Below are 14702 nucleotides of genomic sequence, written 5' to 3'. Positions count from 1 at the left end.
AGGGGACTGTGGGTAGGGGGCACCAGCAGGGCTGTGAGGGAGGAAATGAGGGGCATGAGCAGGGCTGGGGGGCTGTGGGGCAGTAGCGAGAGGTCTTTCATTTTAATCACAGATTTGGGTGGCTGGGGCGGGGGGAGGGAGGGCAGGTGTTATCAAAATTTTGCAAGTTTATCAGAGAATTTATTATTTTTTTTAAGTCAGAGAAAACCAGGATCTCTGCTTATATACCAGTGGCATAAACAAGCAGATTCCTCACACAGATAGGGAGACAAGACACCACTTTTATCCACTGATGTAAAGCAGTGGTATTATCTATTATGATGTAGATGTGCCAATCTCAAATGACGCAAAGAAAGGCCTTGAAAGCTCTCTCTACAATCTTTAGTAGCTATACACTGATACAGAAGTTCATCTCCTCTAACATCCAGGGACCTGATACCAAGAGAGTATCTGTATGTGCTCCACAGCCCCGATGAAAAGAGTCTGTGCAGGTAGAAGAGTAGCATCTTAAACATTAAAATGTGTTCATTTAAACAACTAAAACATTAGAAACTATGAAGGAACTTTATAACACCCGCATTTGTGTGTGCTGCAAAACAATCATGTCTCTATGGACCCAAACTTGATTGTTCTCATTAGTGAAATCTCGAATACACAAATTCAGAAATAAATCAAATTTCTTGCTTCTTACCAGTTTCAAGCAAGCTTACCTGCTCACAAACATCACGGCACATTAAATTATCCTTCGCATGGTAACAACATGACATACCTACAGGAAAAAATAGAATTCTTTTTCATTTAAAAATGTAAGCATCTAAGTGTTTAACTACAACTTTGTGTATTCTCCACCAAAGTTTGGATGTTTTGTTATTTATGTTGATTCATTCTACAACTTACCCAGGTTCCTTGCAGGTAAAGAGTGGTGGTGTATCTTGCAGAAGCATTGAGACTAACTAACCCTAAGCCAGTCTATATAGGTCTGTATTTAAGTTGGTGCTGCAACTGCTTGTATTATGTACAAAAGACTTCATAAACCACGGTTTATAACCCAACAGCTTTCACCAGTACTAAAAATTAACTAGTGTATTCATTTACAATAAAAAGTATGCAAAACTGTAAAGAGTAGATAATTAAGTGGCTCAAATCTATTTGGCTTAGATCACAAATGGAAACTCATGGAAACTCGGTAGGTTATCTAATCCAGCCCCTTGCTCAAGGCAAGATCATCCCTGTTTCAGGGAGGTGTTTGTCTAACCCGCTCTTAAAAACTACCAAGGATAAATATTCCACAGCCTTTCCAACTAAGCTATTCCAATGCTTAACCACCTTCATACTTACATAGTCCTTCCTAATATCCAACCTAAATTTCCATAGTTGCAATTAAAGACTGTTACTCCTTGTCCTATTCTCTGTGGCCACAGACAATAGTTGATTACCATTCTTTATAACCATTCTTCAGGTATTCAAGTTATCAAATTCCCCCTCACCAGACCAAGTCCAGTTCTTCCACGCTTTTCTCATAAGTCAAATTTCCTAGACTTCTATTCATTTCTCCTGCTTGCCATTGGTCCCTTCCAATTTGTCCATATCTTTTTTGAAGTGTACTGTGCCCAGATTTGGACACTACATCAGGTGACACCTCACCAGTGCTGAACAACATGAAATAATCGCAACCCTCGACTTTCAAGTAATGATCCTAATATAACCCAATACACTTACTAAGAAGATCATTAGAGTTTAGTTTACTAAACTAAGATAAAAATATACACCATCATCCATTAAACCAGATTCAAGATATTTAATGTGCATACGTATACACATCCGGGTAACAGCAATTATTTAGCTGGATGGCCGCTTAGTGAGTTTTGGTGAGCTGTCAAGGCCCACAATGGTAGCTCCACCCCTTAACATGTCCCCCACCCCTGGTTGCCATCTTGGGACCACTGTCCCCCACTTTCCCACTCCCCTCCACCCCAGCATTTTGCCACTGGATGTCCCTCCCCTTGCACCCAGAGGTAATCCTTTGGGCATTTGCCATCCTGGAACTGGGAAAAAAATCATACAGTGTAAATCAAACATCTACTATAACGTATTTTATTTCAAAAAAATATTTTTGTCCCAATTTGTGTGAATTTGTGTAATGTGCAGAGAGGTGATTGCATAATAGCTCAAAAATAGTCTTACACTCGTATATTGTGTGGGGGTATGGGGTTTGTGAGGGCATGTGGCTACATGTATGGGCTGGGGTGCAGGGTATGCTGGAGGGCTGTGGGGGGTGTATAGATGGGAGGGTTGTTGGGGAGATGTGGGCAAGGTGTGGGTTTGTGAAGGGGGGGAGGGTTGAGGACGCCCCCCCCACATGCCCTTCCCATGGCACAGAGCCCATGCTGCCAGTAGCAGCAGAAGCAGGTGGAGAGCCCTCAGGATGCTCGTGGCCTGCGCAGGTGCAGCTGCCTAGTAGCATGCAGCAATAGCCAGGAGCAGGAGCTGCATGTGGCAGTAAGGAGCAGAGCCAAGCTGGGCCACTTCAATCATGTGGGGTTCACATGCAGCTCCTAGGACTTGAGCACCACAGTGGGCAAGCCCCACGCAATGGAACTAGCAGCCCTTCCTGTTCTCTGCAGCCACGTGCAGTGGAATCCAGAAGCTGCATGTGGCAGCAGGGAACAGGAAAGGCATGGCTCCACTGTGTGGCACGAGCCCCATGCAATACAAGCAGCCTGGCCTGGCTCCACTCCTTGCTGCCATGTGCAGCTCCTGGAACTAGCTACAACTGTTCAACACAAGGCACCTGAGCCTGCACACGCCACAAGCAACCTGAGGTGCTGCCTGCTGCCTTCCCCTTGGGGCCTCCACAACCCAACAGGTGAGACCAGGCACAGCAGAGTGGGGTGGGAACACTTGGTGCTGCTGCCAGGAGCCCTCTGCCAGTTGCATATCCATGGCGAGGCACCCCCCCCACCCACCTGGCAGCAGCAAGGGGCACAACTCTGCTCCACTGCTGCTGCTGGGTGGGCAGGGGGCACCTCGCCATGGCAGCTTAGCTGGCACAGGGCTGCCAGTGACAGCAGCATGGCCCAGCCTTCCCACCTGCCCATGCCAAGTCCCGCTCACTGGGTTGCAGAGGCCCCCCAAGGAAAGGGCAATGGAATGGGGAGAGCCCGAAGCCCACAGCCAGCATCCTCCCCCTACTCCCCCATGGACTTCGCTCTGGTCATGCAGCCCGCACCTCGGGGGAAGAAACAGGACGGCAGGACTCGAGTTCCACACCCTGCTTCAGTCACAGCACCTGCTGCCACCTGCATGCAGCAGCCAGGGCCCAAGCACTGCTGCAGGGGGAAGGGAGCAGGTAGGCAGGGGGCTGCAGGCTCTGGCAGGATTGGGGAGGGGAGGGCAAGGGCTGCAAGTTGGGAGTGACAGGCACCAGCAGGCCTGGGGGATGGGAAGCTGTGGGTGGAAAGTGAGGGGAACTGGCAGGGCCAGGGGGCTGTGGCTTGGGAGTGAGGGGCAACAGCATGGGCAATGGCAGTGCTGCGGCATATCAGGGCTGTTGAGCACCACAAAGCAGCCAGAGGGAACTTCCATGGCTGGATCCAAATCCTGGTGAACAAAGGGTACAGGGGGAGCTCTGATTTTCTACAACAGAAAAAAATGTAATGCCAAAATATATAGGTATTTAGAATTTATTATAATGATTGAGGCAGGCAAATTGTAAATATAACCAATAAAATATTGTGTTCAATTGATATCTATATATTTTGGATTTTATTTATCAGAGAATCTGCAATTTTTGAACAGAGAAAGCCAGGACCCTGAATTTATAAAAGATTTTTTGAGTGCAGTCATGAGGATTTCATGTAAACGATAGTAGTCTATTATTTTTATTCTATTTTTTCCTCTGTAAGGAAAGGGACTTCTTCAGACTTGTGTCTTTCAATCTCTTTTTCCACTTTAGCAACATGGATTCCTGACATAAGATGGCATTTTGGCTCCTGAATTCATACAAGTTGACCAACAGATCATTGTCATACTTTCATAGACATCAGGGCTGGAAGGGACCTCGGGAGATCATTGAGTCCAGCCCCCTGCCCAAAGGGCAGGAAGTCAGCTGGGGTCATAGGATCCCAGCAAGATAAGCATCCAATTTACTCTTGCAGGTGTTCAATGTAGGTGCTTGAACCACCTCTGCTGGCAGACTGTTCCAGACCTTGGGGGCTCGGACAGTAAAGAAATTCTTCCTTATGTCCAACCTGAAATGGTCTTGCAGGAGTTTGTGACTGTTCAACCTCGTCATCCCTTGGAGCGCTCTGGTGAACAAACGTTCCCCCAGATCCTGGTGGTCACCCCTGAAAAACTTATAGGTGGCCATCAGATCACCCCTGAGCCTGCGCTTTTCCAGGCTAAAGAGTCCCATGGCTCTCAGCCTGTCATCGTAAGATCTGTTTCCCTGACCTCTGATCATGCGCATGGCTCTCCTCTGGACTCTCTCAAGCTTCTCCACATCCTTTTTGAATTGTGGAGCCCAAAACTGGACGCAGTACTCCAGCTGCGGCCTCACCGAGGCCGAGTACAAGGGGAGAACGACGTCCCGGGATTTGCTCGAGAAGCATCTATGGATGCAAGCCAGCGTTTTGGTCGCTTTACTAGCCACAGCATCGCATTGCAGGCTCATGTTCATCTTGTGGTCAATGATGACCCCCAACTCTCTTTCTTCTGTAGTGCTATCCAACGTAGCACTGCCAAGCCTATAAGGATGCTGCAGGTTTTTCCTCCCAAGGTGGAGAACCTTGCATTTTTCGGTGTTAAACACCATCAGGTTCTCGTCTGCCCATTTGCTGAGCTTGTCCAGAACTATCCTATAAGATTTTATCAATTTCTGGCAATGATTAATTCCCAAACTATATCATAAATTATCTCAAAAATGTAAGTCACTGGAATGTTGTCTTGAGCTTTCAGACCTAATAACCGGCCCCCCCCCCCCCCCCCCCCCCCCCCACACACACACACCCTTCCTTAGGTTCCCCACATAGTACCACCTTGAAATGAACAAGATTCTGTTCAGCTTCACACCGGCTATTCCAAGTCCTGGGCAACAAAGGTTATCAGAATGACATAAATTTGACACGGTTGCTTCCTGAGAAAGGAGCAGTGGTATGTACCAAAATACTTCTGGACCTGGGTAAAAAAATCTGGAAGTTAGGCAGAATACTGAAGATGCTACTTTGCAGCAACCAAGAAACTCTAGGATTCAGAAACCTGAAAGGAAAAAAAACAAACCCTACTGAAATCTCTTCTCCGGACAAGCGTAAGTGAGAAGCTCCACAATGACTAGGTACCCACTAACCACAATTTGAATCAAATGGAATCTTTAGGGCGGGGTGGGCAAAATACAGCCCATGGAGGGACCCTCGGTCCTAGCTGGCCCTGTCCTACCACCTACAGGAACACAGAAGGGCTGGTGAAGGTTCTGCAGCTGGATGGGGGTGTAGGTTGTAGCCGTGTTGGTCTAAGGACATAGGCAAACAAGGTTCTTTGCATGAATCTGACATCTTTTATTGGACCAACTTAAAAAGTTGGAAAACAATTATTAAGCAAGCTTTCAGGTTCAAAAACCCTTTGCCAAGCTAAGGAAGTTTCAGCAGTTGGCGGGTGCTCTTCCTGGATGGAATGAAAAGTAAAGTAGTCAGAGGTTGGTCCGGTACACATACAAGACAGGTAGTCAGTGAAAATATAGATTGAGGAGTCAATGGGTGAGAGACTGGGGCTGGGGGGAAAGAGAGAAGGGGGATGAATAGTGGAGCGATACCTAGGGAGTCAGAGTCAATGTAGTGGTCAAGGTTAGGGTTTCATCCACTGTGAGGTGTCCAATCTGATGTTTTTTGGGGTATTTTGGCATTGATCTTTTCCTGAATGTTGTCAGAGAATGAGTTGTTGTTGGGAGTGGGTTCAGTTTGGTCGTGGAAATATTCCTTTAGGCAGAATATTTGACTCCTCCACTACATTGACTCCTTCAGGGAAAGAATGAACAATGAAATAATCAGCAACACACGCCATCATAATAACCTCTCTCTACCAAAGAAAAAGGCCATAGAATCTCTAAGGTCTAACTACCAAATAGTAATTAAACCAGCAGATAAAGGAGGAGCCATAGGCATCCTAAACCATGAAGACTACATAAAGGAAGCCAACGGACAGCTCTCTGACACCACTTACTACAAAGAACTACAAGAAACTCACCAAGAAACTCAACAATACCATCAAATCATTTCCAGCAAGACTACAAGAAAAACTGCAGACCTTGATCCCTCCACTACCTAACCCAGGGACTTTTTACATGCTCCCTAAAATCCACAAACAAGGGAACCCTGGCAGACCTATCTTATCCAACCACAGGACCCTAACTGAGGAACTATCAGGTTGTGTTGAATCAATCCTAAAACCGCTCGTAACTCGCAGAGCAAGTTTTGTACAAGACACTACAGACTTTTTACGGAAACTTAAAAACATAAACCACCTTCCCAGCAACACCCTCCTAGCTACCATGAACATTACCAGTCTATATACCAACATGCCACACCAGGACAGCATCCAAGCCTGCCTTACTTATCCACAGGAACAAGATTTCAACTCCGAATACAGACCCAAAGATGTTACTGACCTTATACACTTCATCCCCACACACAACAATTTCACTTTTAATAATCAACACTTCCTCCAGATGATGGGAACAGCTATGGGCACCAAAATGGCCCCACAGTATGCCAACCTTTTTATGAACCACCTGGAAGAAGACTTCCTCAAGAACTGCACCATCAAACCCTTGTTGTACTTAAGATATATCGATGACACCTTCATCATTTGGACTGAAAACCTGCAATCTCTGATTGAGTTCCATCAGAAATTCAACAATCATAATCCCTCCATCCAACTCTCTCTAGAATACTCCAGCACCAACATCTCCTTTTTAGATACAATGATCAGCATCCAGAATGATGAAATACAGACCACTTTATACAAGAAACCCACAGACCAACATACATATCTGCACACAAAACCACCAATCACCCTAAACACACCAAAAAGGCTGTGATATACAGCCGAGCCCCCAGATACCATCGAATTTGCACTGAAGACAACACCCGAGATTGCCACCTCACCAATCTTAAAAAGGCTTTCACCCAACAAGGACACACCTCCAGAGAGAGAGATTGCACGTTTGAAAGAGCCACCCGGATACTGCGTGAAGAACTGCTGCAGTACAGAAGAAAACCCTCCACAAATCACACACCGTTGGTTATGACATATCACCCCTCCCTCGAACCTGTATGGAAAATCCTCAAACAATTGCAACCTACACTAGAAAGAGACCCTACTCTTAAAACTATCTTCTTAGAGCCACCCATCCTAGCCTTCAAACAAGCACCAAACCTTGCGGACCTCATCACCAGAAGCAAACTTCCTCAAACCCAGAACACACCAAAAGGATCCAGACCATGCATGCCATGACAACAAATACAAAACCTGCCAACACATCTCCACCACCCCACAATTACTACACCCCACAACAGAGCCATCAGCATTCCTGGATCTTACAGCTGCACCTCCAGAAATGTAATACATCTCATTCACTGCACCAAATGCCCTGATGGAAAATATGTAGGAGAGACCAAACAAAAACTGCGCGCCAGAATGAATGCACACCAGAAATCTATCAAAGACAGGAATACCCAATTACCTGTGGGGGCACATTTCTCACAAAAAAACCACTCTCTCCAATCTCTCAGTCCCGATCCTCAAAGGAAACTTACAAAACACTTCCCAGAGACGAGCCTATGAACTCCACTTTATCAGCCTCCTGGACACTAAAAATCATGGACTAAATATAGATATTGGATTTATGACACATTATATAACCTGCCTGACATCTGACTCCCTAGGTATCGCTCCACTATTCATCCCACTTCTCTCTTCCCTGCCGCCCCCCCACCTGTCTCTCACCCATTGACTCCTCAGTCTACATTTCCACTGACTACTTGACTTGTATGCATACCAGACCAGCCTCTGGCATGTTTACTTTCATTCCATCCAGGAAGAGCACACACCAACTGCTGAAACTTCCTTAGCCTGACTAAGGGTGTTTGAACCCAAAAGCTTGCTTAATAATTGTTTTCCAACTTATTTAAGTTGATCTAATAAAAGATATCAGATTCACATAAAGAAACTTGTCTGCAGCTGGGCTGCATTTTTAGGCAGCCCAGGTGGTAGCAACTCCTTCCAGCTGCCACCACCCCTGGCTCCAGCCCTATGGTACTGGCAGGGACCAGACCCTAGCTCACCCTGCTCCAGATTTGCCCCAGCTGGAGCGGACCAGCTCCCCACCAGCTGGAACCCGAGCACATAACCCTGATCCTGCTCTGGGCCACCCGCCAATGCTAAGCAGTGGCAGTGCCCAGGCAGAAGCTACTGCCAAGTAGTGGAAAAGTGACCACCTCCCCCTTGCCACTGCCAGGCCTTTCTTGCTACAGCTGTCAACAGCCCATGCCCAGGTTTCCTTGCGGCTTCTCTCTGCCACTGTCACTGCTGCCTCTGCTCTGCGCAGAGGAGTGGTGGCAGCAGTAGAGAAGAGTCGCAGGGCAGCCTGGACATAGGCTACAGGCGGCTACAGCAAGAAGGGCCCAGCAACAGCAAGGGGGAGGCAGCTGCTTTTCCCCCCCCCATACCTAGCTTCTGCCCAGGCACTGCTGCTGCTCAGCATGGGCAGGTGGTCCAGAGCATGCACAGGTTGCCGAATGGCCCACAACAGCTCCCCAGAACTGCCCATGTGGCCTGCAGGCCCAAATAATTGCCTACCCCTGCTTTAAGGTAAGGTTTGGATTCAGCCTTCATGCGGCCCTGCTCATCTAAACAATACAAGTATATGACAAGAAAAATGAATCTCTACAATTCCTTTGCTATGGATAATACTTCCTTTGTTTAATAAATCTACCTTAATGTATTTTGTGCTGTAAACAACCTCACCTTTTTATGCATGTGGAACATTAAGGCAATTTTAATAAAAACAATTTATCAACGGAGTTTTAATTTCCATGCAGATCTTAACACAAATCTTGAGTAAAAAAAAAAAAACCCTTGTAAAATACTTTTTTCATAATTTTCTAACATAATAGAAATGTAACTATTAAGATGAAATGTGTTAAGATACCTAAGTGCTTACATAAAAAGTGTGTATACATCAGCAAAAAGTAGCAGCAAATTTTGAATTAAAATAATTTATGAATGTGTTAATGTTACTAACCAATTAAAAGTTTCTTAAAGAAAAGTTTACAACTGAATTATTAAAATCAAGGTTCCCTGCTTGTTATGCAATTTAAATCAACACAGCCTCAATTTTTTCAGGGATGGGAATTTAAATCGATTTTTAAATAATTCACTTGTAAACTTTTCTTTAGGAAACTTTTAATTGTTTTTTAATTAAACTTCTAATTGGATTTTAAATCGATTTTTTTCAGGGATGGGAATTTAAATCAATATAGCCCCCCCCTCCTTATTTTAGTATTAACTCATGTGTCTAGAAGTGCTGAAGACAAACAGAATGAATATAAGCCATCAGCACGATGAAGTCACCAGCAGGGCAACCATAGCTCTGGTGTGCATCAGCCAACGTGTTGCCAAGAGCTGCTCCTTCCTCTCTATTTGGTGTTGGTGAGGCCACAGCTGGAGTACTATATCCAGCTCTGGGCACCGCACTTCAAGAAGGATGTGGATAAGTGTGAAAGGGTAAAGAGAAGGGCTACCCATATGATCAGGGGCCTGGAGGATAGGCCCTATCAGTTTGTTCAGTCTAAGTAAGAGAAGACTGAGAGGTGACTTGATCGCCTCCTACGAGTACATCAAGGGGGAGCATCAAGAACTAGGGGAGAAACTCTTCAGGAAGGTACCCCTTGGAAGGACAAGGTCCAGTGGGCACAAGCTAGTTGAGGAAAATATTAGGCTGGACATAAGGAAAAACTTATTTTCTGTATACATATCTAGAATTTGAAACACACTCCCAGCAGAGGTGGTGCAGTCACCATCCCTGGAGGTGTTCAAGAGGAGGCTGGACAAGCACCTTGCTGAGCCTGGTTGGGCCCAACTACCTCCTGTCCATGGCAGGGGACTGGACTTGATCTTACAGGTCCATTCCAGTCCTACTATTCTAAGTGTGTTATCTAAAAGTTCTCTCAATTTTTCAAGGCTCAGTTTAATGTACTATTAAAGACTACATGTAGCAGTTTAAAAAAAACAGACACAATTTGAGTATAATTATTCAGTTCAGAATGAGATTTTGAAAGAAGCAAGCTGACGCCTTCTTTCAAGTTACAAAGCCATCTGACTTCAAGCTTGAAAAGTTTTCTGAACCATAGAAGAGAACTTTTTTCACAGAAATTATTTAAAAACAGTGTGAGGTGAAGACAATAAAAATGAAATGTCTTTCACCAACTTGTATGATATTTTACAAATAAAAACCAAAACATAATAGTAGCATCAAAGCTACGGCCCTGAGCCTCAAATCACAACGCATTCTTCAAGCTCTGGGTTCTATTGAGGCCTCCTTTTGGGGACAAAAATAAGAAAAAAACAGAAAGAAAATCCTGAAAGTGGCTATAGGAAAACAATGCTTCAGTGTGACCTTTTTGGTTCTGTTTTTTTGTTAGATGGGTGTCACTTTATATTTTACATTTCCAATATGTGAATTAGGTTTTTCATGAAATTCCTTAACCCTGAAGACACTCTGGGCATGGACAAATAAATACCTGTAGCATATACAGCAAAATCACTCCAACTTTACCAAGCATTTTTCCAGGGTCAAAGCTGGAGTAATTTAACTTACTCATGTCAACACGGGGTCATGCAGATGTAACAAAGTAAAACAGCTACTGCACTCCTGAACAACAGGCTCCCACCCTCCTTTTGAGCATCTAGAAGAAAGTTTCTCCATACTAGGAGTGTCATCTCTGTGAATATAGGCATCCCCCACTTAAGGCGGTTTTGCTTGGTGCTATTTTGCTACAGCGCTTATTTTATATACATACCTTATTCCACTTAGAGCTCAGAAAGTTTTGTTATAACACTGAGTGGGCGAACGAAGGGGTGAGGAGAAGAGGCAGCGGCCAGTGTGAAATCAGGGAAATGGCGGTAACAGGCAGAGAGGCGAGTGGCAGCAAGTGGGTGGACAGGAATGAGTGCGGGGCTGAGGGCAGTGCCCTGGCAGGGGGGCAGGAGCATGGAGCCTGGGCTGGCAGGGGCTTTATGGAGCCAGGCTGGGTGCACCAGCATGGAGAAGGCAGAGCCAGCCTGGAGTGACCGTGACTGTTGCCGTGACCGCCCCGCCAGCCAACACGGAGGGGACCAACAGCACTGCCTCTGCAGCCCAGGCCTGGGCGGGCAGCAACGGCACCCTGGTAACCAAATATATTTATTTCCATTAATTCCTATGGGGATACGGGTTTTGCTTAACATGGTTTCGCCTAACACTCATTTTTTCCAGAACCAATTAAGAGCAATAAGCGGGGATTGCCTGTAGTTAGTATGCTCTGGCACCTAGACCTTTTGGCAAAAGATTAATTCTAAGGGCAACCTGAAATTTAGCAATAGTTTAAAACAGGGATCCACAACTTCAAAGGGGCAGGAGGCCACATATCTCATCAGTACCACAGGTGCCACATACTGTTCAGGCTTGCCAGACTCCCTACCACAGGGGTGGGCAAGATACAGCCTGTGGGCTGAATCCAGCCTGCGCGGTGACTGGACCCAGCCCACAGCTGCCCCTGTGGTGCTAGACATAGAGCCAAGCCCCACCAACTCACACCAGGGCAGCCAGCACCAGGCTCCCACCAGCGCCCACAACCCAGCCCCAGCCAGTGTACACAGCTTCCCACAAGCTGTTCCCAGTGCAGGTGCAGCTGTAGCCAGGTGCTGCTCTCCTCCCCCTGCCTCCTGAAGCAGCTCCTGCTCTTGATCTTGCTGCTGCTGCACTGCAACATGCCACTCAAGGGAAGCAGCTTCAGCCAGGCAGTTCTTGCCCCAATGCATGGGGACCCAGCTTCAGCTCCAGGGCACCTTCCTGGGAGCTGGAGCTAGAGCAAGAGCCCTGTGCACTGGGGTAGGAGCCGCCCAGCTGAAGCTGCCCACCCACCCACCTGCCGGGAGCAGTGCAGCAGGGGCAGAAGTAGAAGGAGGAACTGCTGCTGGAGGCAAGGGACATAGAGCAGTACCTGGCCAGCTGCAGCCACACTGGGAACAGCCCACTAGAAGCTCTGTTCTGGGCAGGTGCACAGGCAACTTCAGCTGGGCCGCTCCTGTCCCAGCATGCAGGGCTCTGGCTTCAGCTCCCAGTCATCTTCCCAGGAGCTGAAGCAGAGCCCCGCACACAGGAGCAGCTTCTGGCCAGCTTAAACTACCTGCCCACCCAGCATGGCATGACAGGGGCAAGATCAGGAGCAGGAGCCACCACAATAGGCAGGAGGAGCAGAACAGCACCCAGCCAGGGCACGCTACAGGCACCATCTGTCCTGGCACAAGTGAGCAAGGCTCAGACCCATGTGGACCACCACAGAGATAACACAGGCTGCACTACCTAGCCAAGCTCTGCTGCAAGCACCCCCTGCCACCTCCTCTCCCCTCAACCACAGCAGACTCCCAGGACCTAGTGCCCAGACAGCACCCTCCATGCACACACACCCCTACACCCACCTGCTCACCCCCAAACAGCAACGCCATGTAGGGAGCTAGTCTGGGGCAAGAGCTATCACCACCCCACATCCCAGACCAGTGATCTCAGCCTCACTCACCCCTCCCACCCCTGAACACTGCTCCTCACCTGCCTGCAGACCTATAGGGAGTTTTAGTGAGTTGTTGTGGTGGATGGGGTAGGGGCTGGTGACCCAGCCCATGACAGCTCATCAAAACTATATACCTGCATGCATATTACACACACACACACACACACACTATATTTACCCGTTACTAACTTGTATGTATTAATAAATTTGTATACAGTTAAGTTACCATTGTCCTGGCATGACTCCATAGGGGCAGAGGTGGAAAGCAGTAGCCAATGTCCATCTCCAGCACCTGTGCTTTGCTGACACTTCCCTACTATTGGAGAGGAAAGTACACACTCAATTATACCCAGGCTACACAAGCATAGTTTCTTAAGTGGGTCCCTTTTAACTAACATCACATATGGGATCCTAGAAAATAGTTATATCACCTCAATAATGTCCAAGTAGCTTTTTTTTCAAATCAGGAAACACAAGCAGTTTCTACCACTCACACCATGAATTATTTTGTTTTGGAAATCATCATTCAAGGCAGATCAATATATAACTAAAAACAACTTAAGTCCTACAGGGAAGAAAAGCACAAAGGTACCGGGGGAAAATTTCGCTTCAGACAATTTGAACTTTGCTCAGGAACTCATGTTTTTTCACATGCAGAACATGGCAATTTGACTCGAAGTGCCCAGAAACATTCAGAAATAGAGGCTGGTGTTATATGATGAGGCACATTCAGCTGCTGTTTTTGAAGCTGGGTAGGAAAGTTCCCAGGGGTCATTCACACTCCCCAGAGGCTGAACCAAACCAGGCCATGGGGACAGGGACAGAGATAGATAAAAACAGGAGTGAAAGACAGGCCTGTAGACTCTCAACAAGCAGCTCAGGATTCACAAACCCGTGCTATGGGGTTGGGGTCCCCAAAACTGAATCCACTTCGGATATAGGTGAACAGTACCTAGATTGACTTCAAGCATCTAGGCCACGGACCCGGTAGCCTTTGCGCCTGCCCATGTGCATGGCAGTGAGGAACCGTGAGGCACCCACAGGGAGGCACCTACCCGCACCCCGGCTCCCCGGGGGGGCCAAAGCAGAGCTCCCAGGGGGGGCTGTGCGGGAAACGGAGCTTTGCTGCCGCTGCCCCCAGCACCTCCCTCGGGGCTGCCGACCCCGCTGGGCCCCGAGCTGGGGAGAAGCGGCTGCAGCCCCAGCACAGAGAGCAGCGGAGCGGCACCTCTGCAGCCCGCACAGCGCGGGGGCCGCTCTCCCCGAGCCCGGCGCGCGGACCCCGCGCACGGAGCTCCCGGCCCGGCCCCCGCGCCATGTTGGTGAAAAGACCCGCCGGATTCGCAGCGCCGCCCCCCGCTCCGGCCCCGGCACTCACCCGCCGCCCCCGGGAGCAGCAGCAGCAGCGTGGCCGCCGTCAGCCACAGCCGGGCCCGGGGCCGCCCGGGGCCCGCGCTCGCCATCGCTGCGCAAGAGCCCGGCGTCGGAGTGGGGCAGTGCGGCCGGGGTAGGGTCGCACTCCCCCGCGGCGGGCGGGGCCCCGCGCGCAGCTCCTCCGGGTCTCTGTGCAGGCTCCGCCCCGCTTCCTCCCGGCCCGGCCCAGTCCGAGGGAGGCCAGGGGGAGGGCCTGGTCCCGGTTCGTGGTCGCAGCAGGTTTTGCTCCTTCTCTGCATCCGCTGTCTGGAGCAGCAGCCACTGCCTCAGATGCTGTGAAGGGCCTGGCTCCCCCTGCTGAAGCTAGGGGCGTCTCCTCCAGACCAGGGGCTTCCAGCCCTTTTCTTCCTGGGGCCCCCCTGCTGCTGCCCTCCAGCATGCTGCCAAACCTCCGCGGCCCACCTGTTGGTTTGAGGTTATTATGGCTGAGGGCAAGCAAAACTCGGG

General features: G+C 48.4%; 1 protein-coding gene and 1 pseudogene across 1 annotated transcript in view; one reads left to right on the top strand and one right to left on the bottom strand.

The window, feature by feature from the left end:
• Positions 1-14500, bottom strand: part of RECK (reversion inducing cysteine rich protein with kazal motifs) — a 118931-nt gene extending 104431 nt beyond the window's left edge. The window contains exons 1-2 of the mRNA XM_090049344.1: positions 14200-14500; positions 711-769 (exon numbers count right to left, since the gene is read on the bottom strand). Coding sequence (XP_089905470.1) covers positions 711-769; positions 14200-14494 — 354 coding nt within the window. The 5' untranslated portion in view covers positions 14495-14500. The remainder of the gene's footprint in view (positions 1-710; positions 770-14199) is intronic.
• On the top strand, positions 6022-7090 carry LOC149864326 (uncharacterized; annotated as a pseudogene).
• Positions 14501-14702: the final 202 nt, after the last annotated feature.

The sequence above is a fragment of the Crocodylus siamensis genome, chromosome 5, assembly GCF_052110815.1.
Source record: "Crocodylus siamensis isolate JL-2025a chromosome 5, ASM5211081v1, whole genome shotgun sequence".
NCBI lineage: Eukaryota > Metazoa > Chordata > Crocodylia > Crocodylidae > Crocodylus > Crocodylus siamensis.
This window is presented reverse-complemented; position numbering and strand designations above follow the sequence as displayed.